General features: G+C 41.1%; 1 protein-coding gene across 1 annotated transcript in view; it reads right to left on the reverse strand.

Moving 5' to 3' along the window:
• The window catches only part of RNF150 (ring finger protein 150), an 88,774-nt gene that overhangs the window by 20,018 nt on the left and 41,450 nt on the right, over positions 1-27,306 (reverse strand). The window contains exons 4-7 of the mRNA XM_029959617.1: positions 23,650-23,721; positions 23,151-23,233; positions 16,139-16,235; positions 10,287-10,497 (exon numbers count right to left, since the gene is read on the reverse strand). Of these exons, the coding sequence (XP_029815477.1) occupies positions 10,287-10,497; positions 16,139-16,235; positions 23,151-23,233; positions 23,650-23,721 (463 nt within the window). The remainder of the gene's footprint in view (positions 1-10,286; positions 10,498-16,138; positions 16,236-23,150; positions 23,234-23,649; positions 23,722-27,306) is intronic.

Below are 27,306 nucleotides of genomic sequence, written 5' to 3' on the forward strand. Positions count from 1 at the left end.
TGGAGCAGAATTGTCCAAAATGTTACCTGTGTCTTGTAGCAGAGCTAATGCACCAGATAAAATTCTAACAAGCTTGTCTGTGTATACAGAGAATACATGAGTACAGAAAAACAATCAAGAAAAGCATTCATAGAGGAAGAGGTCAACTGTTTATCTCTTTTGTTCATTTAAGAAATTTTAAATTAGTTGATGCCAATCTCCTTTTAATTGAAACATTTCTTTGACAATCTTGGAATAGCTCAACTTTTTTTTTTCCCCCATTAAAAAATAAACCTTTGATGTGCCAGGTCAGGCCACCTACATTCAAGTCTTGTTGGAAAAGACATGTATAAAAATGTAAGAAGCAAGCAAAAATCAGCCTTTACAAAAACTGAAACTAAATTGACAATTTTGATTTAAAGAGCTCAAATCAATTTAATGTGAGTCTCCTTCTGATCCTGTGTCTCCTTCCTGCCTGTCTCCCTTTCTCATTGAGTTAAAAATGAGTCCAAAATGAGTCTTTATGAAAAAGAATGCAGCACAGTTTTTCTTGACCTGAGATCTGAAACCAACAGTTTTGTCTCTCCAGCCTAAAGCAAGAGTGCAAGCGTGCTCCCTCCTCATTTACCTACCTCCTTTTGCTTCCTTGCTTGTCACAGAAAAGTGAGCTCCATTTACTGGCTTGCAAAATTCCAGATGTGGCAAAACCCAGAGAGGGGCAGCCAGGATGATAACCAGCAAAGCTAACGCTGAAGAGGGAACTCAATCTCACCTAAAGGCCACTAAAGCTCCCAAAAGGGCATCTCAGGATAACTTCTCACTGGCCAACTGCCCTTGGAGGCCTGGGTCTGGCTGGTAGGAAATCCAGTAGGGACATCAATAGGGACTGGTTTTAGGCTATACAAATCTAGGGTCATTTAGCATTTCTTTTCAAATAAGCCTCCAGTCACAATCTAGTTTCAACTGAACAACTTCTGGCATCAGAAAATCCCCTCCAAGCCACAGTTTTTATCAGGGACTCTTGATGAAATGCTCATGAGAACATGAGAAAGGCCAAAGCCAAGACATCCATTTTCAGAGTTTCTTCTCAAAGCAGTGGATGGGAAAGGTCAACTTTAGTTTCAACAAACTGCCTCTGGAATTCTACTAGAAAATATGTTCATTAGGTCACTTGGCCACCACCACTACCATCAAGACCTCCCTAACATTCTACAAAGTGAAGCAAATTGGAAGAGAATAATTTTAAAACACTGTTTCTCTGTATTAAAAGCATTTTGTCTCTGTTTCAACCTTTTTAGTTAACACATACTCCTGTTCCACTTTCTTTTGATTTCTAAGCATTCACACTCTTTGGAGAGGCAGAAGAGAGTTATTACCCTGTGTACCAATATACCTGGAAAAATAAAAGTAACAAAAGCTTTGTGAAAACCTGGAAATGACCCATGTGACTTCGAAAACACAAATGCCTTTGCACTGTTCATTATTATTTTCCTTGGGAACACTACTGTGAAGTTAGAGTCAAAACTTTTAACATTAAGTTTGGTTTTAACCCCTTTTGCCTTTTCTTTTTTTATTCAAGTTCTTCACTTTTAATTCCTCTAATTGAGAAGCAGTAGTTTCCAGAAGGCTCCCAGGCAGTTTCAGAACAATAGATAGACCTCATGAGCTTTTAGAAAACAAAAAAGATTAAATTGTTGTATTATGTATCTAGTCTGGAAAGAGGGCTTTTAGAAGCTGAATATAAATTTATAGTAACTTTTCAGTTTTAACAAGAGAAGTGGACTTGCATTTTTTTGGTCAAAATCAAGCAAAAACTGAAGGATTAATTAAAAAAAAAAGCAAGACAGAAGGAATTAATTACTGCAAGCACATGTAATTGTTTCTGCCCTGTGGAATATGCAGCCATTAGAGTGGTTTAACAAGGCCCTTTTGAGGGTGAAAACTAAAAACATAACCTTTCCATCGCAGCTTTTCCTCAAAACTGCTTCCTTTGAAGTGTACTTTTAGGCTGCAGGTTACTCCACAGCTGGGAGCATGTTACATCTCCCAGAGCAGGTTAGCAGAGGGTCATTTTTCTAAAATTTCCTTCAGTGAGACTATTTTGGTCTTGCAGACTGACAGCTATTCATGCACAGAAAGACAATTTGCTGGTGCCACTACCTTTTCAAAAGGCAACTACAGGGAAGCAATAAAGTTTAGCAACACCTCAGTTGAGTTCAATATCCCAGGCACATGGGGGTAAAAATCTGGAGTCAGGTTTGTCATGCATACGTGACACACCACGTTGGGTGGCTGCCCCTCAAAGAAACGCTGGCAGCTGAAAACACTGCGTTATTTAATTACCTGTGTAAGGAACTGGCAGACTTTAAACCTCCTTTGTGTGATCCCCCCCCTCCCCTCCCCGAGATGCTACAATTTAATAAAGCTATTTCAGTTAAGTGTTTTCCATATTCAGACTCTGCCAGTGGCATTTTTGTTCTACACATTTTCTGTACACTTTTCCTGTAGGAGTATGTTTTTTCATTGTCTTATAGGACCCAGAGAGTGGCAAATAGAGCAGAAATTCACAGAGATCTCCACGTAAGTTGTTTTGGACATTGTGTGTATTATTATATGGTTTAATTATTGCATATGTTCTATTGCATATGTTCTTGCCTACTCTCTGAGTGGCTCAGATATGTTAACATGAGTTACAATGAAAAGAACAGTCAAATGTATTTGCTCTTGAAGAAGATAGTCACAATATAAGGTTAATTTTGGTGGATATTCATTAATGCAACTCTGGTGCTACTGTGCACTGTGCTGAGTACACCCCGAGTATATTCCTCAGTATATCAGCCTTGTCACTGGAGTGGCAAAGATGACATCTAGCTGGGCAAGAATATATCCACATGGGTCCTATTTTCAGCATCTCTAAATGTGAGGGCTTACGCACCTCTCCTGGCTCTGAGGCAGGAGAAAATCCTCTAACACTCATGCCAGTAGTTGGATATTTCCTCTCAGATATTGGGCTTGACCTGTTACCTACTTCTTTTCTGATCATTCATGTTTCCTATAAAAACTCATAAGCCACTTTCTCCATCTGCCCTACCAGTTTCAACAGTTTCAGGCCCTATCTTCACTTAAAATTGCCCACATCCAGATCAACAAGAAGTCCAGTTACTAAAGATTAAGTGAGAACTCACTTCTAGGTGAAGTGACCTGGTTACTGTGGCAACCCTAAAGGATCCCTGAAGTGCCCTAAATTCTGCAGGAGTTGGAGGTAAGTAATGAAACAAAGAGCAGGACTTGCTTAGTGTCTTATGAAAAAATACCACTTATTTTTTCGAGGCTGAAATTGTAGAGTATTAGACACCATATGTGAAAGCTTGAGCTGTTGCCCCTACAAGAATCTGGAGAAAACATTCCCCTCCCTCTCCCCCTTTCACTTAAACTCTCCTAAATGCAACTCTTCTGTGCTTTTTGAGAAATCAGAACTGCTGGTTACAGCACAACAAGTACAGGTGTAAGTATGCACGTGATCCTTTAAATGCTCGGGAGAAGCCAGACAGCTCCCTTGTGCGGATGATCCTCTTGCACCGTTCACAGGCTCAAAGCCTCGATGAATAAGGAGAAAAACATTACACACCAGTGACTGGAAACATTGTATCAGCAGAGCTCTTGTCTGACTTCTTTCATTTGAGTTACCTTCAAAGTGGTTCACAACACTGCAGAGCACTAAAGCAAATGCAAGCTCCATCATGAAGCAAGGCACTCGGAGCAAAACACATGCAAGCAGAATCAGGAGTGACTGCTGCAGAAATGACATTACTTTCTGAGTACCTCCTGTACTTGAACCTGCTGTTTTTATTCACCCATAGGCACAGCTGCCTTTTCACTGTCTGTCTTTTCCCACTGAATTTATGAGATCTGTTTGCTTGCTGTAATCTGCTCTTACCTGTGAGGTTTTTGAAAGTCCATCTCTGTATGTACTGACTGGTTCAGCTGAGCCTGACCCTGGTAGGGGTCTCTGGGCTCTGTGCAGTACAGGTGAGCATCACTTTTGCCTTGCCTATCTGTCTGAAATACTGGCAGCAACGAGCAGCACTAACCCTGGAATCCTCCCTTTCCTCTGCCTGCCTGGCTACAGAACCATTGCTCTGTGTTACTTCGTAATTCTTATTTTCAGGTGCTGATCCAAGCTGGGCCCTTGTGTCTTGCATTTGGTTTTGTTCCTGAATTGGTAATAAAAAGATTCAGAATCACAGTGGCACATTGTATTTTAAACAGCACTTCCTGGTCACTTCAGTGGAGGCTTTTGTGTAAAAACTGATGAGAACAGAAACTGTACAGACATCAAGATATGTGAGATTGAGTCCTAAATAATTAAGCCAATTGTATGCAAGATACTAAATATCTCTTGCGAGGCAAGGTTTTCCTTCTCAAGGATAAATCAAAGAGATCAGCTACTATTGTCATCTGGTCTCTCTGCAGTTCAGATTTGTATTTTACTCTACATCGTCTATTTTGCTTTAAAAGCTTTCTTGTTCAATGTTTTATCCAGCTGTCTACTTAAGACAGTGAAATATAAAAAAAGACACAAGCTATCTTATCACTGGTCCCAGTCCTCTCTTCTCTTGTGCTCAACATTCCTTTCCTCCTGTTGTACTGGTACGACAACTTCTGGATCAGGGAACTGATCCAAACTAAAAAAAACCCACCAGGAAGAAACTGGTTGGCTTCTGGATTGGGCTCCCAAGGTAGCTGCACAACACAAAAGCAATATACAGGCAGGAACTTGTAATCTGGGACAGAGAGTGGCAAGCTAGGGACGAATTTAGATATAGAGACAGACTCACAAACGGAGCTTCCACTACTGAAGGTGAACACTTTCTTTTAAATCTCTTCCTAGACTCAATTATTAAGCAAGTTTCTTGAGATCTGCAGCATTTTTGGCACCCTAGGTTAGGCCAGTCTGCTGTGTGTGCCATATCACAGCTGTTGAACTAATGGTTTAATCCTTGCTCTGTACACACTGTCAATATATACAGGAGATGTGAAACAGAAAACAAACGAAACAAATTTAAATTTGCTCCTTGTTTCACAGCATTTTGTACATCCCCTTTTGCAATTTGCTGTACAGAAGCACTGTCTGTATTTCACATCTTAACATATGGAAAGGAGGAGCAGTTTTATAACAGGAAAGCTTCACTGTCCATTCAGAGGCTGGCAGGAGTCTTGTAGGTGTATGTAATAATCCAAAGTACATTTTTAGTGCCAGTTATGTTTCACTTGGTGACTCTTTCAAACCACCAATGCTATGCTGGCACCAGTCTTAGTCTCAAAACAAATCTAGAAGCTCAGCTCATTGGCAGTTTCAGCCCATGACAACAGTTTAGTGCAACATCCTCACAAGCTTTTAATAGAGCCACCAGGAGTTCTGTCACATGCCAGGCAAATGGGACCCAATCTGCTGAGTCTTTAACTAGGTCCCATCAGTGTTCTCCCTCTGGGACAGTGTAAGAACTTGCTAATGCAAGTGTTAGTAACTTTCTGCATTAACTACTGTCTAGGGAGTTTTTCCACCTTTTCCTCCCCCTTTACATTCCGCCCAAGAAATCCACTATTAATAGCAAGGAGGAACAGTCAAGTGGTTACAAGACAACAGTGGATCAGATTCTTATCATGCACTTTCATCCACTTCCAAAGGCTGATTATTCTTCAAAAAGACATTTTAGACATACACAGATCAAAATAATTACTTCAAAAGTTATATTAATAGATTTAATGAAGAGCTATCAAAGAGATTTGAAAGGGTCCTAACAGTCACGATGAGCTGTACGTTGGCAGGGTTTTATGGAAAGAACAAAATGAGAGGCAGAAAAGGAACTGCTGGTATTCTCTAGACTGCCCACACTTGCCATACAGTCCACCAAGCTCTGTTGACTTTGCAGGTGATATGACACCTCGGGGGAGAGCTTGTGGTGTTCCGTACTAAAAGTCCCGTTCATGTCTGCAGTAAAATTATTTATGGATCTTCCTCCAACTACAGAGATTGTGCTAGTGGGATTTCTGAGGCCTTATGCAGTGGGATGAGACATCCCACCGAACAGAATATAAAAGCCTGTCTAAATTGAAAAACTAGAAGGACTTATGAAGAGAGGGCAAAGACTCGGGCAGTGCACATTATTTTCTGCAGAAATTAGCAAATGCTTGAGGGAGATAAATAACCATGGATGCTATAAAAGATGAAAAAAATTAACTACTTTTCACCTGCAAGGGTCACCATACAACCTTTAGAAAATCTAGATGCTACTTTCCCAGAAAACTACCTTTTTAACCATATCATTCAATCCCAGCTGAGCCTGACCCAGAGAATATTGCAATGTCCTCCTCAAATCCCAAATCCACCCTCCAAAGCTAGCTCAGAGCTTCTTCAAGTTCAGATCTTAGCCAAGTCCAGCTCACACCCACCTCATATGTAGGGCAGGAAATTCTACCAGCACTGAAATTTCCAAACATGTTAGCATTTTGCATAACTCAGTATGAAAAACTAGGAACAGAGATTGCTATGATGCATTATTGTAGAAAAAGATCCTTACGTTATCTTCTTTCATACCCTTTGGAGAGCTGAAAAGTTACAGAGTCAAAGCAGTAAACTCAGCTGAGATGAACTCTTAGGTATTTCACACAATTTTTTCACCCTCCTGCCTTCCTTTTTTTTTTCCCAACTCCAGTTTTTCACTTTGTCCATCAATACATTTTCAACAGCTGACTACAGAAATTTATTGCAGGATGCTATCCCAGGATCCTACACAAAATCCCACCACAGAGAGCAAACAGTCAGTAAGATTAAATACCAAACAGACTTTGGGCTGTCGATATGCCCAAGGGACTTGATGAAGGCTTGGTAGAAGGCAGCTGGGAGAAACTGCTGGTCCATTTTCAAGTGCTCAGTGCTACTAAACAGGAGATGCTTGGTTCAGCAAGGAACCCTAGGGACTGGCCCCCAAATGAAGTCCCATCCAGATGCTCACAGTACAGTACATCTCCCAGGGTCTTATGGAAGATATTACCTATTCAGGAGCATAGGGGGCAAAAGGGAGGGAGAGAAGAGGAAACATGTGCTGAGCATACACACAGAAGTAAGAAGAAAAGCACTGGCTGAGCTCCAGAAATTAAAATCTTGTCCCACTGAAGTAGGTAGGAGCTTTGCCACCATGGAGATGGAATTTTACCCAAAGTGAACAGTATTCTGGAAACATCCTCCCTCCAGACACACACTGTGGGAGCTCTTCTGGCTCTGAATAATCACTGGAAACACAGAAAGGGAAATTAAACCCAAACCAAGACAACAATACCAGAACGATTAATCAACAGACAAAAAGAATGCAACAATTAAGTGAAAAGTATTGCAGAAGTGGGTGGAAAGAAGAAGGCAACTCCTGGACCACTGGACTTTGTGAGGAATAAGGAAGGATGCAAGGACTTGTGGTGCCGGGTGCAGGATGCCACATCAAGACCGCACTGGAGCCTTGGAGTCTGCACAGGTTCAATAACAAAAGGAAGAAAACCTTCCAGTGCAGATTCAGCCTCGGAGTAGGCTCCATCACTAATGCTATATAAAGAGGCCAGAACCTAGCAACTTCAGCAAAGATTCCTAGGAGCAGCCAGCGTCATCGCTTACAAATTCCCAGGCAGTCTAGTTCACAGAAAGGGCACGCTCAGCAAGCACTGCAGTTGTGTAACTGAGGATTCTGGAAATGAGAAATACAATGCCTGAATACAATAAACAGACACAGTGCCTATGAAGTCCCATCTATTATGACAGCTATGACCCAGTTATTTAGCCTACATTTGCCCTCTGTTTTAGTTACCATTTGGGTTCATACCACAACTATATATAAGGTCCCTTTCACTGGCTTAAGAGTTTAGGCTGCCCAAGATGCCAAGTTCTACCTCTCAGAGTGCCTGAATGCCCCAAATTCACATAATCTGACCAGAGAGACAAATTCCCATCACTGCTGGAACTCAGCCCCTATCTCCCAACCAAAGACCTCTTCTTTGCTGCAGCTCTGCTGCAAAAAGGGGCCAAATGGCTGCTTCTGGGAACTACTGCAAAACACACCACTTTGGATGCAGTGGTGACAGCAGGTTAAGTTGCACGTTTACCACTGCTGAATATTCAAGTATTGTATTCCCCTCTGAGATGAGAAATCCAGATGAAGATTCATGTCTAGATATCAACGATGAGTGAGTGACAAGAGCTAACCAAGTATCAAATCAGAGTTCCCCGAGTGACTGTGTGGTAACCACAGCATAGGCAGGCACACAGCTGGGTTTGGAAAGTCCCAAGGTGCTCTGAGTTTTCTTCAGGACTCTTCTTTCCTCACAAAACAACTGCAAAGGCCTGCTTTTAGCAGGCCACCCCTGTGATGGCTTGAGGCTCACAACATTCACAGAACTCAGTCCCTCTTCTCCTGCCCTCTCTCAGGGGAAATAACCAGGGAAAAACCCTTTTCACAGTCCTTCCCCAGACATGGCCAGTCTCTTCAGGTGATGGAGATCTGACACTCCATGGTTGGCTGCCTGTCTGCCAGGACAGACCACTGGCTTTGGTGTGAGTTCCCTGTCCATGGGCTCCACTGTCAGCCCTCAGGATCGTCCAGTCTTAGGGTCTATTGGCTGATGTTATTAAAGGTAAGGGGGCAAATGGATGGCAAGAGGGAAAACTGGAGCAACAAGGCAAAATAAAGCATCTCTGCAGGCCCTGCAGTACTCTGCTGGCTCAGAGCAAGTTTTTCACCCAGTTATCTAACTTAGCTGGCAACTTGGAAAGTGAATTAAAAATGTCTTTGTTCCTTCTGCAGACTCTGGAAACAAACCTGGAGGGAAAAGAGTGTCTGGAGAGTTACTGAGCTCTGGTGCTCCCTGGCAGCCTCAATACCATTGTTACTCATGGTGAGAAACCAGCAGAGCTGCTTCTCAGTCTGACAAAATCGTGGGATGAAAAGCATGGACTGCCCATTGTGCTGGGCTTTGGACCAGGCTGCTGGCTTTTCCCAGCATCTGTCATGCAGCTGTGTGTGTATAAAGGGCACATCACAGCCCTCCTTCTCAACCTTAACAGCAGACCTTGTAAAGAACAGTGGGGCAAGGATCATTATTTGTGAGAGGAGCTACTTGCTTCAGGAGTGCTAAGAGGGCACAGCTGAAAACAGTGTCTAGCAGTCTTTATTACATTGTGGTACCATCTTTCCTTCATTATTTAAAACAGCTTCAAATGCATTTAAAAAAACAATCACTGGAAGGAATATCTTTTTTTGAACAGCTCTTGCCAGCACTCAAGGAGACCTGAGAAAGCTGAATGCCACGAGCTGAAAGGCTGGCCATGGAAGGTGGCTGGGCTTATTAACCTTGCTGCTCACCCCTTGCTGGATTCAGTACTTAGACCATAAAAAGGCCAGACCTTTAAAGAAAACCAGAACCTAATCCACAAAACCAAATTTAAAAATCTACTTCTGGGTCACCTGTGTCTAAGGTCACAAGTCCAGCATTTCCACAAGTTATCTTCACTGCCATGATGCTGGCTGCAATATCAGGGAAAATGTAAGAGTAAGGAGACTAATGTAAAATCATTTCATCTTAGTTCTGTCATCTGTCTCCTACCTTCTACACGTGATATTACTATTTGTCTTCTTTTTCATGCCCAGGCCCATAGCAGTATCTAGAGAAATGGCTGAAAATGTATAGTTTTTCCCAGAACCTACACTAACTCCATACACAAACCTATATTTTGTTACATTCTTCTACCTTCCTTCAAAGTATATTTGATGATACTAGTCTTGTCAATACACCAACTGGTACCAAACAGATAAGTATTTTCTACTGATCTGCTATTTTACCTAAAAATGAGAATTTTAAGACTAGTACAATCCTCACTCGAAACAGCTGACAACATTCCTTTTAAACTGTCAGAAGTAGATTTTCAAGAGAGAACATAATTTTTAGGAACAGAGAGACATGAAGACATTTTGAGAATTACCCGTTCAAATGGTGCCTCTTTACACAAGTGAAAAATAAACACATTGAAAGCATACAAAATTCTATTTTTTTTTTTTTTGTACAAATTGGCAGTGTTATTTCACTGTGCTCTGGTTTTCAAGTACAGGAGAACACATGATATTTAAATTTACTTACCCTGTAGATTCCCCGCTGGGCTTAAAGTACGGCCATTGCTCCAGTGAAATGCCCTCAAGAGATCAGTTTGTTATTGGGGTTTCTAAACATTTATTTCAGTGCAAATTCTGCCAGAAATTGGAACTTACTGCTTGTTGTGAAGTTAGCCTCCCCAGCCTGGGGAAAGGAGTCTACATCTTGGATGACCTGTAGTACTCCCACAGTCCGGGCTGGGGGATCCAGGGCTACAGAGCTCTCGTTCACTGTTATGTCACTGGCTCCCGTTATCTGGTTGGTTGGTGGTCCTCCTATGGATGCTTCCAAGTCTGGAGGTATATCATCCATGCAATCTGCATTTGGCTAATGGGAGGAGAAGGAAAAAAAAAAAGAAAATCGAGCTTCTACCTGATAAAAAGATTGAATTTACTTGTTCTCACTTATTTTGAGCTTTTCACTTTATTTCAGTACTGAAAATGGCAACATGTAATGAATAAACACACAGAGTTTGTCTGTTTTCATGTACTTAAAACAATCTGTTGGAAGAGAGACCCAAAGTATGCCACGGAAATATTATTAAACTGTGTCACCTACAATTGCTAAACATTATTACTTATACTTTTAGAAGGTTTTGGAAAAGTGTAACTCATTTATTGATACGATCTGCTCAACATAAGCAGATTGCTGAGTCAGATCACAAATGTAAACAGACAGCAGGAAGGGGAATGATTATCTTTTCCCGAAATATAAATTTTATAGAGCCAATATCAGAGCTTCCCAGAATAAGAATCCAAGGGAGCTGCCTGTGGGTGCATCTATGTGTGGGCTGCAAAAATAAATGCTAAAGCTGTTTGTAAGACAATTTCTAAACATCAAAAGATCATTTCCCTTGATAATACTGTATTTCCTATAAAATAAAATTATAAGAAAAGAAACAGACAAGCAGTTATGGGAATTCGAAGAGTATTATTCGATTTCTAGTCTTTCTTGCTATGTGATTTAGCAAGACCAACGACAGAGGGACACAGCAAGACTGAGCTGCAATACACAGACACCTGGTTTAGTTAGGAAACGTAAAATTAAGTTGTTCCCATTTATCTTTATTTTTCAGGAATCAGACAGCTAATCTGGATCAGTCACTTAGGTTTCCTCTAACTTCAGTGGTTTGAGACAATACCGCTGTGGGATTCATCCCATACCCCTAAGTATGAATTGCCCCCTCTGCTTTCCCTCTGCTCAGCACTAAGCAGAGACAGGGCTTAAGCTGCTAGCCTGGAAATCCAGCTTCCAGATGGCTAACGTCACAGGATACGCACTCTCTTCACTGGATCTGATTTTTTCTATGCTTAGTTCTCACATGCTAAGGCACTTTGGAAAATCTCACTACCTGCCTATTTTGCCATAGCAGGCACCAAGAAACTAAGCAAAATATGATACAACAAAGGCTTAAAGAGAGGCTTAACTCTAAGCACAAGAGAAATCCCTTTGAATTCAGGCACAGAAGGTTACCATATGCTTACATGTTTTTTCAGGAGGAGGAAATTTGCATGTTTTCTCTTTTTCACATACATTCCCTGTCTAATGGTTGCTGCCTCATAAGTACTTTTTCACAAATGTTCCTAATGAAAAAGGCAGGCAATTTAAACAATCTTATATCCACAAACTGAAGTTTGGTATAAAAATTAGAATTGTTGTTGCCTGGGTCCAGCCTAATCCACAAGCAGCAAGAACTCCTCAGAATTCGAATAAAGGCACATTCAGCTATACCAGGTTTTAATGAAACTCACTGAACCTGCACTTTTTAAAATGAAATACCAATCACTTATATGCAGGACAGGGATTCAAAATTATCCCTTAGATGTAGCACTCAGCTATTATGAAAAAATGTTTTAGGAATTTCATTTTTAACTTAAATTTGCCTTTGGTGGCAGTGTATCTTAAAAAAAAAAGTCTGTTTTTTTTTCTATTACAGAAAAAAGTATTTCAATTTTTTCCAAGGGATCAGTTGTTTGTCCTTTGCTCTGATGCCAGTTATTCCTACAATGGGGTTTTATCACAAATTTTTAAACCTTTAAAGAGTGGGGATTATAATTGAAAGCCAAATCAAACACTAAAGATGTAAAAATAGTATTGTTTGATATAATTAATCCCTTTACTCCTGAATCATTTTAGTTGGAAAAAATGCCCCAAAGTAAGCAGCATGCTATAAAACTAATGATATGAAATACTGATCAAAACACACACACCCCCCCCCATTACAGCTTCTGCTGCCAGAGTGACCCAGATACATTTGCTAAGTTTAATTATATTGGTTTCACTCATTCCTTTCATGTAAGTGCTTTGAGAGCACAATTCCACTAAAGTCAAGGGAAGGTTTTATATTGACTTCTGAGGGCTTGGCTAAGGCTCTTAGTGAATAGCTTCAAGTCACACAGTCTGCTGCCAAAAATCCATCTGACTGCATATCCAGCAGATATTTGCAGAAAAGAGGGAGAAGCAGGGGGAAACTATTTTATGTGATATGATCATCCCAATAGCAATGTAGTGCTATTTAAAGTGAAAGACGCTTTAACTGATAATCCATTTCAAATATTACAGCTGTGAGAAGTATAGTCTGAGCTGGATTCACCAGCAAAGAGGGAGTGGAAAAGGTTAGGCCAACCATTTGCTGATAAATAGTTAATAATCCTCCAGAGCTGCAGAGTGCCACAGAGAAAAGTGAAGGTGTTTGGGTGCTCAGCTACCGTGAAAAGGAGTGCAGACATTTCGGTGTCTCACAGCTGCCTGGGGAATCTGGGTTTAGGGCAGATAATATTTGAAGTCTCTGTTACAAAGTAAATGGAGAGTTCAGATGTGAACTGAATTGAAACATTTAGGTATTTGGATTTTAACCAATCCCTTCCTGGAAAATCCCAAGTCTGTGAAATGAAGCACAATATATCCACAGCCACACAAGCCAGGTCCTTAATAACAACCATAGGACAAACATGCTGCTGGCAGGAAAAAAACACCATAGCCCTGCCTGTGATAAGATTTCCTTATTCCTCCCATTGTAAAAGTCTGGAAAAGGACTTGGGCAAATTTGCACTCAAGTCTCCCATCAGAGACTGGTGCCTGCCTAACGCTGCTTTCCTGTGAGTGGAAATTCCACCTGAGACGGCTCAGCAAGACTCAAGAATGTGGTTAGGGAGAGACATTTTGCTTTATCCACTCTACAGAAATGTTTGCCACTTCTCACTGAGAAGCCTTAGAGCTTTACAGGTGCTTTGAGGGAACATCTCTTCCCACAGCAGCCTACAGACATCTGGCTAAGCAATGAGCCTCTAAACACATCAGCTCACGTGTGCTGATAGACTGGTGGCTTATCCAGTACCAACACCTACAACTACACTCACCAAAGAGAAGTGAGCTTTGCCCAGTGCCTGCAAGCCCTCAGGACTGATGTCCACCCTGGGCTGCCCTCAGCTGGTGCTGAGAAGGGTGAGGACACACAATTTCTGTGCAGGTGGAGAACAGGTCCTGCAAGTGAGCAGGAGCAGTGACAGCAGGGCAGGAGCTCAGAAGGACAGAGGTTGGGAAGGAGTGGTTATGCAGAGGAGAAGCAGGAGAGGGAGAAGCAGGAGTTGAGGTGTATGTCAGGAAGAGAAGGCAAAGAAAAGAGAGGAAGAGGAGCAACTGATAGCAGTATAGGATTTTTTAACCCTCAGGCTACCAGATGCTCTCAGACTTCCACTTCCTTTGCTGTCACTCAGAGGACACCTGACACAAAGGCTATCATCTGCTCCAAGTTCCCATGGACAACAGCTCCTACTGAAAGTCACCTCGAGGGGTAAGGCTCTCTTATGTTCCCTTCATGAACCTAACTGATGATCCATGCAGGTGGGAGCCAGTATGCCCCCTCCAAAAGATGTAGGGGGCTGTTTTTCAGTTTGTTGTCTTAGAACAACCCAAGGAAATTTTTACAGAACTTCATGCAATAAAATCCCCTAAACAAACTTTGCTAGTGGAACATTAACATATAAGTGTTTTATTTTTAGTATTGAGACAGACCAACACTAAAGCTGATTTGGAAAACTTAATTTGAACCAGTTGTTCATGTATGTTACAGCAGTGTCTTTAATTACACGCCCAGTACAATTATTTCCACAGAAACTCCAGGCAGAAAGCCCTCAGTGATGGATGCAGAATGGATCTCCTTTCTGCTTTGTGGTACAGAGAGAACAGGGAGCTGTGAGGAGAGAAATGATGGCTGAGGAAAGTGAATGGCACTTTAATTATTCCTGGCAATTAGGTTCTATACCTGCCACTACAGAGCTGTTTGTATATAGTAAAGGCCACTCATGTAAAACAAAACCTCTACAGATGGCCTCTGGGCATGTTTTCCTTTCCCCTTGCTGTGCCCAGCCTCAGACAGTCTGTGGACATGCTTAGCCTTCAGTAGCTGTCAGTGAAGCCAGTGAGAGCTGTATTATGGATGTAAATTCTCACAGCACTAAACTTTCTGGAAGCCTCTAACATCTCACTGCAGGCCTCCAAAAACTGGTGGTCTGATTTGCCTTATATCCCCTGATTATGAAGCCTGATAAAGAGCACCTTAATGAAGTGCTTGGGCAAAAATGTGAACGGATCGGTGTGAGTGCAGGAATGGTGTGGAAGCCACGGAACAATACACTGGGTATGGAGAGGAGCTGTCGGAATCCTGGATAACTGCTCACTGGCAGGCCTGTGAACTGAGACATGGAACCTTGGGAAAAAATTCTGTATTTAAGCCTAGGTGCAGAGATGCTGAATGGCTGAGCTAGCCTTCATTCTGGCTTTCATCTCAAATACTGACTGAACTGTTGTATCATCTTTCAATATTCTAAAGACAATATACAGGTTTAGCAGAAAAAGCAGCCGAGCTGTAATGACATGTTACCCCGACTAAAATGCTCTACGTCATTTTTCCCATTGCATCTTTTTATTTTGGATTGTATTAGGTTGATTAACATATCTGCCCACTTCAGCAAAAACACACTTCATCGCTTGCCGTGGACCCTCTTCTGCAGCAACCTGCTTCCTGGTCTCCATGAAAATGAACTCCGGGAAAACGGCTGGATCAGCTCCCCCAGGATGTTCACGTGAGCTGTTTTACTTTATATAGCTCTTTCATATGGGAACTGGCACGTCACCATCTCTAACTTGGGAGGGTATTTACAGCACCTGTTAATTCATCGACTGGTGGTGTTACAGCACTGAGCTTCAGTGTCACGTGGCAAGCCTTGCACAGGGGGAGAGGGTGACTCACTCCTTCCTAGAGAAGCCCCTGAGCTCTGTGATAGCTCCAGCTGGGGAACTGTATGGCAAACAGGACATGCACTATGTGAATGCAAACATGCAACTTAAAAAGATCAACTGCTTTGGCAGCTTCTAACCACAGTTGAATATTTCAAATAACAAAGGGCTTAACAATGTCTTGTATGTCATGTGGCCCACCATGGGAGAAATGCCTCTTAATTGGAATTAGGAGTACAGATCTTGCTCCAGATAGACTTTAAGAGAAATCTGACAGAAAGAAGATTTGGTTTCCCAGAATGAGCAATTAGTTGTCCTTGACCAGTATAGCAGAGAAAATTTTATTTGCAGACTTCTTCTTTGAGATTGGAACTGAGAGCATGATTAAAAAAATAAATCCAGTCCTGATTTAAAACACAAGCGAAAGCTATGTGAAAGAAACTATAAATCCACTAAAACACCAGTAAACAATCTTCTGCTCCACGAAGCAGGCAACCACAGACACACAAATCCCAACACCCAACCAACCACCAAACACACACTCTTCCCTGCTAATAGAAGTGGGGTGCAGGAGCGAGGTAGAGTCAGACCTTGCACATCCCTTAATAAATCAGTTAATAAATCTGGCAAAAAAGAGTAGGATGGGAACAGACAGGTGAAGGGCTAAGGATATACCCAAGTAGCTGGTGTTTCCCTCCTGCCCCAACCAGCTGCTCTGTGATGTGCTTACCGGAATCCCTAGAGCTTTTAGAATATTCATTTTACACATCGGGCAGGTACGATGGTCTAGCAGCCAGGGATCCACACAGGACTTGTGGAAAAGATGCCTGCAAGGAAAACCAGGATATCTTAATTCAAATCCACCACAGCACAATTTACCACTTAGTACCAGATGATTCTGAATTCAGTAAAGAGTTTGCAGTTTGTGACCTCTCTAAAGACTGCAAAACTAGATCCTATGCACACAAGACTAAGATTGTTCCTTCAGAATCTCAAGCACAAGCGCACATTTAAGTGTGTTTGGAATAGAAGACATGCATAATTAGAAAAATAGGGAAAATACACAAAATGCATCAGCAAACCCCATATTCTTTAAACATTAAAGGCTGTCAGTAAACAAAAGCTGCTTGCTGGTAAAGGTAAAAATGCTAGTATTTCTTGATGTTTCTACAAACTCGATTACACCTGATAACTTAAATGTGAAGCCATTGAGCATAGTATTTTTCAGGATAGAGGCACAGGCAAATAAACTTGAGTTAAAAAAAAAGATACTTTTCATTTAAATAGAAAAGCCAGCATGAAGCTTAACACATTCTCCCTGACTTTCCTGCTCTTTAGAAGCTGCCCATCAGAGAGACTTCCAACACAATGCCAGCCCTGAAGGAGTTGTTGCTAATACTGTTCTAGGTCTGAAGTGACTGCCAAGCAGCTACCTGAGCCTTGTAGCTGCTGTGCACCCCTTTTTTTAGACACTATTCAGGTGGAGGAGCTGAAAGTTTCTTCTCTAGCATTGCCTGACACAAACTGATAATGATATTATTAAATATCAATACTGATATCACTAAATATGGATTATATTAAATATAGATATATTCAGTGCTTGAACCTGACTGACAGATTGCATTCTCTCTTGTGAGCATATTCTGTTACTAGGAAACGTTTCTTCACCAAAAGGGTGGTCAGACATGGGAACAGGTTGCCTAGGGAAGTGGTGGAATCACCATCCCTGAAGATATCTAAAAAGAGTTGTGGATGTGGCACTTGGGAACATGGTTAAGTGGTGGACTTTGCAGTGCTGGCTTATGTTTGGACTTGATACCTTACAGGTCTTTTGCAACCTAAACAATTCTGATTCTAAGGCTCTGCCTGGACCGTGGCACATACCAGCCTCTACAAGGAAATGCCATCTCTGAGAAAGCCAGAATCACTTAATGTACCAAAATAATGTTAAATATTTAAGTGCTACTTATTCAGCTGAAGGGGTCAGCAGAAGTATTATGGCACAGCTCCTCTCACAACACAGGATGCACTTTCAGCTTGATGGAAGATACTGAAGTGCACTTTCACCAATACTGGTTTGTAACCCCAGCTCTTACTAAGATGCTACTGGCCAACAGAGCAGCTGTTTGGCTTCTGAGAGGACTGCAGTCCTAAGTAATACTAGAAATTCAAAGTCAAAACTGTGTGAAATCTCATAATCTTATTCTTTTCACTACAGTGTTTTTACTCACTACTTCTAGAAAAAAAAAGGATCCTTTGTGAATCAGAGCTACATTGCACATTATCACATTCCTGTGCTTGGTATCACTTCACACAACCATGGGAAAGGGCAAATCTGTTCTTGGGAGTTTGATCCAGTCTAATTATATGAGTTGGCTGCAATACTGAACTTGGTCAAACCTCGTCTGACCCTGTTTGTCAACATGATTTAATGCAAATGAGGCATCGTGAAGTTTAAACTTGAAGTTTAAATCACTTCTTTACTAAGGCTACTAAAGATCAGAGCTGTCCTTCCAAACAAGACCTGACTTAATGGATAACAACACAGTGAACCAGATTTTGGTCTCTGTCCTGCTTAAGAATTCCTTCCTTTTATCTTAGGAGGGACATATTCAGCACATCATCAGATAAGCATTCTGAGTAGGGGAAAGCACACAGTTCTCAGGCATGTGTAATTTTACATTTAAAAAAGTCTGACCAACAGAATTTCTTGGGTGTGTTAATTCACAGAGGGTACTGAAAGTCTTGCCTTTCTGCTATTTGAAATAATTATGAAATTCTTGATAGTGATTGGTTTTCTTTAACTATATAATCAAATTAATAAACAAACACGTTTATTGGCAAACATCTGAAGCATGTCTGTGCCAAAATAGTCCACACATTTACAAAATCTGAGATAATTATTCTCTCAGAAAAAACTCCAGATTTACAAAATCTGTTTTGGATTAAAAAAAGCATAATTTCTATTAAGACATTTTACCATAGACTAGAAAATTCCTTTTTGTTTTCAAGTTCCAGCTTTGAGAGCCTCAGTCAAACTGGGGTTCATTTTGCAGAATTCTGTGATGTTTGTTCATCACAAAAGCTTGGAACTTTTGTGACTTAAAGACTTCAAAAACTGCAGTTCAGTGCTCCTGAAGTTGGCTTCAAAAACAATATTCTAAAATAAGTCCTAACAATGCCAAGCAATTTAAATACATGACAGATTGTGTCACTTTGCAATTCTCAATACTAATGTAGCACAGTCTATTATGAATCTACTAATTTCAGATTTAGTATGCACAACAGAAGGAACTCGATTTGACAGAAATCTATAGAAAAATGGAATGTTATTGAAAATCAGATAAAGATTTGCCTTTTAAAATTTTTGTACTGCATTATACAATTAGAGCTTTCATAATATCTATTTTGAACATGTAAACATTGTGAAGAGAAGCACGGGGGCAGGCTTTACAGATTTGGATTTGAAACTTTATTTTCTTTGTTATTAGCTATAGCACTATGTACATACACACTTATGGCTTTTAACAAATTGTCAATTGCTTGATGCCCTGATCAGTCCATTACCCAAATTCAAGGAGCACAAGGTAAGATGAGAGAGCAACTGCAGTATTTCACCATCACATGGTAAGATAAAGATGTAAAGAGATCAACTGCAACAAAAATCCTTCTCCCTTTGCAGTTCTGGCTGATGCAAGTTTTAAATGGAAGGAGAAGACAGAGGCATCACGGATGAGTTCAGAAGTAATGACCCATACAAGGAGACACTAAGAGAGAGATGTTCCAGGCACAGGCTTGGGATATGGCTTTGACAATCAAAGTCAAACCTGGAAAAGAAACCCTGGGTTTTTTTCCCTATTGTGTGCAACCACATGTATTGCAAAACTGTGTTGATTGGGATGGGTTGAAAAGTTTCTCAAAAGAACTGTAATTGATTAGTTGACAGAGAGGAAGGCGAGGAGATGTTGCAACTACGTCATACAAAAAGGCTTTGATGAGGGGAAAGGAAACAACTGATCTTCCCTCTCCTAGGGATAAGAGGCACAATGATGAGTTTAAACTGCAGCAAGTGAGATCCAGGCTACACAATAAGAAAGGCTTCACCACAGTCAGGGTAACAAAGCACTGCAATAAATTATCAGGGGAATTTGCAGAGTCTTCATCCCGGGAGACTGCAGAGTGTGTTGGAAAAAGCTCCCAAGAATGACACGTGCGTGCCAGAGTCCCTGTGCTGTTCCAGAGGTGGCAGCCTCCTGGGATCCCTCCTGCACTCTTCTGTGACTGCACACGGCTCACAGAGCACAAAGAAAAAGAACCTCAGAATCCCAGAGCACTCCATTTACTATTATCTAAATAGCACTTCATGTTTTTTAAACTGGTGATTACTTTTGTTTGAAATGTATTTACACTTTCTTTCAAGCTGCAATTTTAATCACCCAAGAAAAAAAAGTCATGTTGAGCTCAGCCCCAAATTACAATGATGACTGTAGTAAAACTATTGTAAAGCTTTCAGCTTGCCAACAGTTTTGAGAAGCTTTTTTTCCAGGTTAGGGGAAACTGTTCTCCTCCTGCCTTCTACTCCTAGTCTCATCTGTGCAGAGAGAGGTACATCCCTAGGGACCCTGAGTAAGAGCATCAGTTGCCTGGATTAGACATAGGGCTAAAGCAGGGGATTGAGAAGGGTTTTGATGAGAGACTGAGCAGCACTGTAGTATCCAACAAGATGGTTTGAGCTTTTAGGGGTGCATCTAGGGTATTATTTGTTTACTTTTGAGGTAAAAGGAAGGATAAAAGAAGATGATGATGAGGGTGAGAGGAAGGAATGAAAGGAAAGAATGTGTGCTATGAAATAATTTTCAAAGGAAGCTAATAAAAAGAGAAAGCAGGAGTGAAGCAGACTGAAATCACAGTTGTTCATAGAGTGAAGGTTCAGGGGAAGAGAACGAGCTGGAATGGGGTCAGAGAGTGTGTTTATTATTGAGAGAAATGAAACAGCCAAAAAAAAAGCTTATGAGGAACTCAGCAGAGATAATCTTGAAAGAAATGTCTTGCCTCTCTGTAGAAGTTTAGTAGTTAGTAGAAGTTTAGTAAAAGGCATACGCTGGGGGCAGCAGCACCAGTAACTTCTCCAAAGCTAGAGCAGAAAAGGCAACAGCATTTTGAAGCTGGAGATGGAGGACAAGCAGAACGAACCAGGGCTGTGACAAGGATGTCACTCTGGGAACAATGAACTCGGTTACATTTGATCGTGTGTCAGTGCCCTCAAAGACAACTTCAGTGATGTTTGCTACCATTAAACATAAAACCAGCTGCAAGTCAACACTTTTTTTTTTTTTTTTTTACCAAGTGTCACTCCTTATTTATTTAATACACTCTGCAGAGTGAAGTTTATTAATACAGTCAGTTGTGGGAGCTGCCTGAAGAAGACAGAGAGGAAGAAGCACGAGTTCACTAGAATTCTCCTCTGAGCTTTTCAGAGTGGGGTACATAACAACAGGCTATCCCAGTGCCAGCAGAAAAGAGGATTGTTTGGGGAAACAGCCTAAATCCTAGTAAACATGTAGCTATTTGACTTCAGAGCTCACCCACTGCAGTACCAGCAGGTGGACTTTTGGTACCAACTTCTTAGGAGATTCAGGCTCTTAAAAAGTCTTAAAGAGTCTTAAAGAGAAATCTCAAGACATACAGGGCTTTATACAGAGTGTGCCTGCCAGCAGTGGCTTTCCCAGTACTACCTGCAGTACAGGGCAGCACCTTTCATGTGCAACTCCTGGGGCATATTTTGCTTTGCAGATAAAACCTTCTACATCTCTGATAGAAACACCAAGGTTAGCCAGCACTGGTGTCATATGGTGCTGGCTTCTGTAAGCTTGGTGGCATGCCAGCCTTTCATTAAACAGCAGTCTAATGATGTTCCCACATTAAGAAACTGCACATGGTTTAACTGAGGATGCTGGAGAAAAAAAACTACAGAGTCTCTAGGTCTTTATCAAGATATAACACACTCCTACTCACTTCATAGACACAGAAATTAATCTTTTTTTTTCTTTTTTTTTTTAATGAGGAGACAAGACTGTCAACAGCAGAAAGAGTCAAGACTACCATTTCATGTTTCAGAAGTTCAAACACGTGAGAACACGCAAAACACTGCCCTCACAACTTGTGTAGCCGGAAAGCCAGGGGGTTGTGAAGTAGCTGATTGAGAAAGATGAGTTTTTATAATTCCAGACTGCTGAGGCTCAAACTGTGAGTATTTTACAAGACAGTTCTGCGGCTTCTACCCTTTCAGCGTGAGTCACTTTCTGGGCGACCTTTTAAGTCAGCCAAGAACTGAACACCACCTGTTAACTATGTGTTTCCTATCCACTCTGCTTGACTCAACACTGTGCATGACAAAGTCTTACTGAACTATGGGGTGACACACAAGTGAAAGCTAAAGCTTAGACATATTTTAGGATGTTGTATAACTACCTCCAAACACTGCCTGTCTCTAACATGCAAAATTTCCAAGCTTTATTCTGCTTCTATGCAAACAGGCTTGATGTCAAACCGAGGTCCATATTTTCTGGTAATTTCTCACTGTTCTGTATTTCTGCTTCACAAGATGATGTGTTTGTGTTTGTTTGTAAAACAAAAAAAGAGTTCACATGTGACTTGTCATTGTGGGGGATTTACAGTAGGTCAAATTTATGATTAATCTGTTGCTTTTTGTTTGCCACTTAGAGATGACAGTAAACAGATTTAATGAGTTGCATGAACTAACAGAAATGGACAGCTTGTAACATTCAAATATCTACTAGGGAACAACATAGCAGGAAAATAAACAAGTATTTTGGTTTCTCAAGCCAGTGAATATGATGCAGGAGAAGGAAGAAGCTCTATTAAAAAAATAAAAACCTCTGCTCTGCATGCACAGCACTTAAGATTCTTATATCTAGGGAAATCAAACACTTGCTGTTGCTCTCCTGGAGGAACCAGTGTTCCTAGGAAATTTCTTAAGAAACTGATTTCTTTAGAGAAATCCTTCATGTCACTTCACAGATGGCAATACAACAGCACAAAGGTGAATACAGCTGTTAGGGGTGGCAGGAGGCTCTGCTCCTGTTTCACATTACTGCAAGTGTAAGTTCTGCACAGGGTACGCTCACACGAGGGGGGAAAAAGGAGAAAGAATACACTGAAAAACTCTTCTTCTCACCTTGCTTTACTCCTTCTACTCAGTGTATCTCTTTTTATAACTGGAGATTTTTTTGACAAAAGTCAGCCCTTCCTCAGTGCCTGAACATGGCCCAGGACAGCAAAAGAAGTAGCTCTATGGGGAGCAGGAGCCTGCTCTATCCCTGTCTGCTGTGGCCAGGCCTCACCTTGAAGTCAGAAGCAAATTCTCCTAAGGCATTTATTCTGGACTGATTAAGAAAAAAAAGTGAGGAAAACAGAGGAATCAAAACCTTTAGCGTAAAAATCCTACCGAAGACCTTTGTAATAGGTCCAGATCAGACAAAATTTCTCACTGTTATACTAAACCCTCAAGGTCTCACCACCATTAATACCTGTTTCACTTCATGCTGAATAAAGAGGCATTTCAGATATCTTTAACAACAGATTTTGAATAGATCCAAATAACAAATTCATCCTTCCCTTTCCTCCCCCAGCTCTCAGGTAATCTCATCAGTGTGAAACTGTGAGAACAGAGACTGTCTTGAAGTAGAGAGATTATTAGAGCTAAAGCAACTTCAACTTACCTGCAAGGCAATATCCTGACAACATCATTGGGCTTGTAGCCTTCAATACAAACAGCACAGTTATCAAAGTCTGGCTCAGTTTCCTACAGGAGAGAGAACATTCATAATTTTCATTTTTTTTTATTTTTGTTAGCTCATCTCTCTATACAAGAGCCTATGTGACAAAGTAAAACAGTCACTGAAGTAGATTGCAAATCCAGTAACTGCATTTCAAGACCAGCAAGTAATGTTTTCCAATATGTTTCCAGCTAGAAACCTGCACTGGGAAGCATGTAGATTTAGTTAGCATGTTTTAACTTCAAGGGTTTGTTGCATCTTTATTGAATCACCCTCTCTACTCCGTTCCCCACATAACTTGCTTACCAACGTTCCTCCTCCACCTGAAGGACACAGTAGCTAAATAAGCAATTGCCATTTCTGTTCTGCCTCATTGTCCCAGAGGTCTGAAAGAATCCTCAGCACTGAATTTCATTTAGTAACAAGCATTTTGAAAAATTACCTTGTCACCTTTCCTGATCGTTCTGACTTGCAGCTTGCTGATTGCTTTCTTTGCAGCATCTCCAAGCCGGCGCTGTAATACAAAATTTGATCTTATGAAAAGAGCAATTCTTCATGCAGAAACCATCACTTTTTCTCCCTACCCTTCTTAATAATTGCAAATGACTGTACATGGAACAGGAGAGTGTATAAATATAAACATAATAATTCATAATAAGACCACAGTAGGTGTTCTAGGCTTGCTGGTAACCCAGAGCAGATGAGGCCAAACTACTCTGATAGAGTTCCAGTGGAGATTGCATGTGAGCCCCTCCTGGCACTAAACTACAGCAGTGAGTACCAACAGATGTAACAAGTCAACTATTTGGGCATCCCACTTCTTCCCTCTCTTTTTTTAATGACACTTTAAAAAAAAAATACTAGGCAGTAAGCAAAGTGAACACTGAACTTTATTTGTACATTGTTTCATTGCTAGTTCATGATCTTCAGTAAGATGTAAGACCTGAAAGTGAGCTGCTAATTTGTTAACCACAAAAACCGCGAAAAGTCTCTCCTGTTCTTTTTTCCCGCAATACAGAGTTGCCTACTTTATAAAAGCAATGCAAAGTATAAAAATGAGGATAAAGCATCTGCAGTTTACTTGCAGGTAAAGCACTATATAGTCCTGCAGTAACATCCTATCCATACATAACCATTTGCTCATTCTTCCCCTATCTTTCCCTCAAGTGGACCATAAATTGGTTACCATGTGACATTTTTGACTGTTCTCCCATATTTCCAAGACACCATTACTGTGCTAGCAAGGTCACAGCCACTCAGGATTAAAGTATGCAATAACAGCCTGATGCAAAACACCCTGTTCTCAGATGCTGAAGGTAGACGTGTCTGTCCCTTGCAAGAGGCTGTGACCATTGCAGGGCAGTCCATACAACCACTGCTCAGCGGTCCTGTGCTATGGAGCTTGTGCTGTATCAGTGCTCCAAGGACTTGGCTGCTCACTTGTGCTAACCCCTCGACAAGGCCATCTGGAGACAGACTCACAGGCTGGAAAACTCTTTGAGAGGTCATTTACTCCCAACCGCCCCCTGCTCAAGGCTGGGTCAACTTCAAAGCCAGAGCTGTGTTCAGTCGAGTTTTGAATATCTCCAGGAAGGGAGATTTCACAACCTCTGTGCATAATTTGTTCCAGCACTTAACCAATCTCAGTCTTTTTTCTTTTCTAAACATATTAATGGAATTTCCCTCGCTGTAATTTGTGACCATCAATGTGCACCTCCAAGATGAGGTTGATTCTGACTCCTCTCCGACCACCCGTTATGCAGTTGAAGGCTGGAAGCAGACTCTCTCCTCCTCCTCTGCTCCTCTCCCAGCTTAGCAAGCCAAGCTCCCTTCACCTCTCCTCAGATGCCATGTGCTCCTGTCCCCAGATCATAGTGGTGACCCTCCTCCTGGTCACTTCTCACTTTTTTCATGCCTCTGTCATACAGTTCCAGGCAGCAACACCTACTCCAGTGTCTTCTTGTCAGCTTTGTAACAGTTCATAATACAGCGCATCCCATTTCGCCACCACTTGAACTCTTCCGTTCACCTCCTCTCCCCATCCATGTTTCCAGCCATGTGTTGTTAGATAGGAGAGAGACTTAGGGCCTTTGGTGACTCAGAAGACATTCAACTTTCCTGGCTGGGAACACTGCCTGTGCTGGAGTTCAGAGGGACTGGTCAGCAGGAAGGGTTTCCAGCTGGAGGGGGTGAGAGCATGAAGCCAAAAATGGACGGAAGCTGGAGGTAGTTTGTAAGTTCAGGCCTAATCACCATACAGATATGACTAATAAATTACCACTTTGTTCTTCAGATTCAATTAAAATCACTGAATTAAATTTAGAGAGTAAGCTTATTGGATTGGAAAGACATGGAAGCTGACAAAATGCATGCAATATTGAAAGCAGAGAGCAATTTCAGATCTGGCTAAAGAGGTGAAAACAATCTTGGCTATCATATGAGATTTATATATGAGCTTCCCACAATAACTAATTATTGCATGTGAGGGAGTATCCTGCAGTTATACAACATCTCTTTCTGTGGTCCATTTTTCTCACAGTGTCCCTTAAATAAAGGGATCAGATGAGAGTTGGAAACATTTCTTGCCAGCTATTTGGTTCTTTAATGTAAATCAAAGACAGACTGATAATATACAGCAAGACAAGAGCCATTATGTCCTGTTTCAGAAATTGCTTGTGATTCCTTTTTATCATTATTATTACTTAAACTAATGAAATGTCTCAGTTCTTTTTTGCACGCACTTGAAGGGGAAAGGACAAGATTAAAAACTCATGTACATCTTTGATCTGCTCGTTTTCATGTTTGCTTTCTCTTATCTATCATAAATAGAAAAGTTCATGACTTACATGGAAATGAGAGTAATTTAGTTTTTCAAAGAACAGGAATATCTTGGAGTAAAGGCATACTTTCAAAGGATTCTCCCATTTGAATGCAAGGCATGCTATCAATAACCAATGATATCTCCTAAAAGTTAAGAGGCATTACAATAGTCTAAGGGTTTAAAGTGAGGCTTAGAGATTTACAATCATAAATCTCATAATCTCATTAGCATGGCTGCAACATTCAGTACTGGACTGGAAGGAGTCAAGCATATGAGATGCAGTGGTTTTATGGAAATGGGGATCCTAGTTAAAAATAAAGGACAGTAGCATGGAAAGCATCACTCATGTGCTCCTGAGAAAGTAAATGACCGTAAATGCTAGAGAAAAAGAATTACAGTAAGTTCTTCTCTCTTAATGTCCTTACTAAATATCACCTTTGCAAGGAGGAGATCACCTTGTGCAAAATGAAGCGCATCACTGGGACAAGGTCTCAGACACATCTCCTGTCCACATTTAAAATTTGCAGACTCCATTGTGGGAAGCATCTTCCCAAAACTGCTTCAAAGACTGATGTTTCTATTCAGTGGCCCAAAACTCTCAAAGCCACAGCCAGCAATCTTCCATCTCAAATAACTGCTCCACATGCTGACAGCCACATACTAAAGATTAACACAGGATGCAAGGAATCCTCCCAAACCCCAGTGAGATTGCTACTTGATTTGGCTTCCACTGTCCTGCCAAACTAATGAAGCCCACCTAGCTTCAAAATGACTTTGCAGAAACCTTCCTCTTAAAAAGAAGCCAGTGGAAAGAAATTACATGGAAGAAATACGGTAAAGAAGTCTGGCACTGGAACATCATCTCCTCACAAACAACAGCAAGAGAACTCTACTATTACTGGTGAAATATGAAATCTGACACACTGACAGGGTTGATTTTTTCTTTTTTGGTTGTTGTTAAGTCTGTGTCCTGGTTGCTACAGGGCTGTGACAGCAAGCCACATTCTGCTGAATTATCTCTGGCACTTGAATATTTTGTGATTTTGACTCTGTAATTGTCATATAATTCCAAACTACTTCTAATTAGCTCTGCAACGTGATGTTTCATGATGCAAACAATTCTCACGGTTTTTTACAAACTCTCTCATCTTCAGGAAGGCTCCAGGAACAAGCTGTTGAGGAAACAGATTGCCTATGCATTTCTTACACAAATCTATCCTCTTCATATCAAAAGGATTATTATCAGGGCAACATCTTGTTATGTCAGAAGAAAAAACG

Source organism: Manacus vitellinus, unplaced genomic scaffold (genome assembly GCF_001715985.3).
Source record: "Manacus vitellinus isolate BGI_N305 unplaced genomic scaffold, ASM171598v3 scaffold_0_pilon, whole genome shotgun sequence".
NCBI classification, from domain to species: Eukaryota; Metazoa; Chordata; class Aves; order Passeriformes; family Pipridae; genus Manacus; species Manacus vitellinus.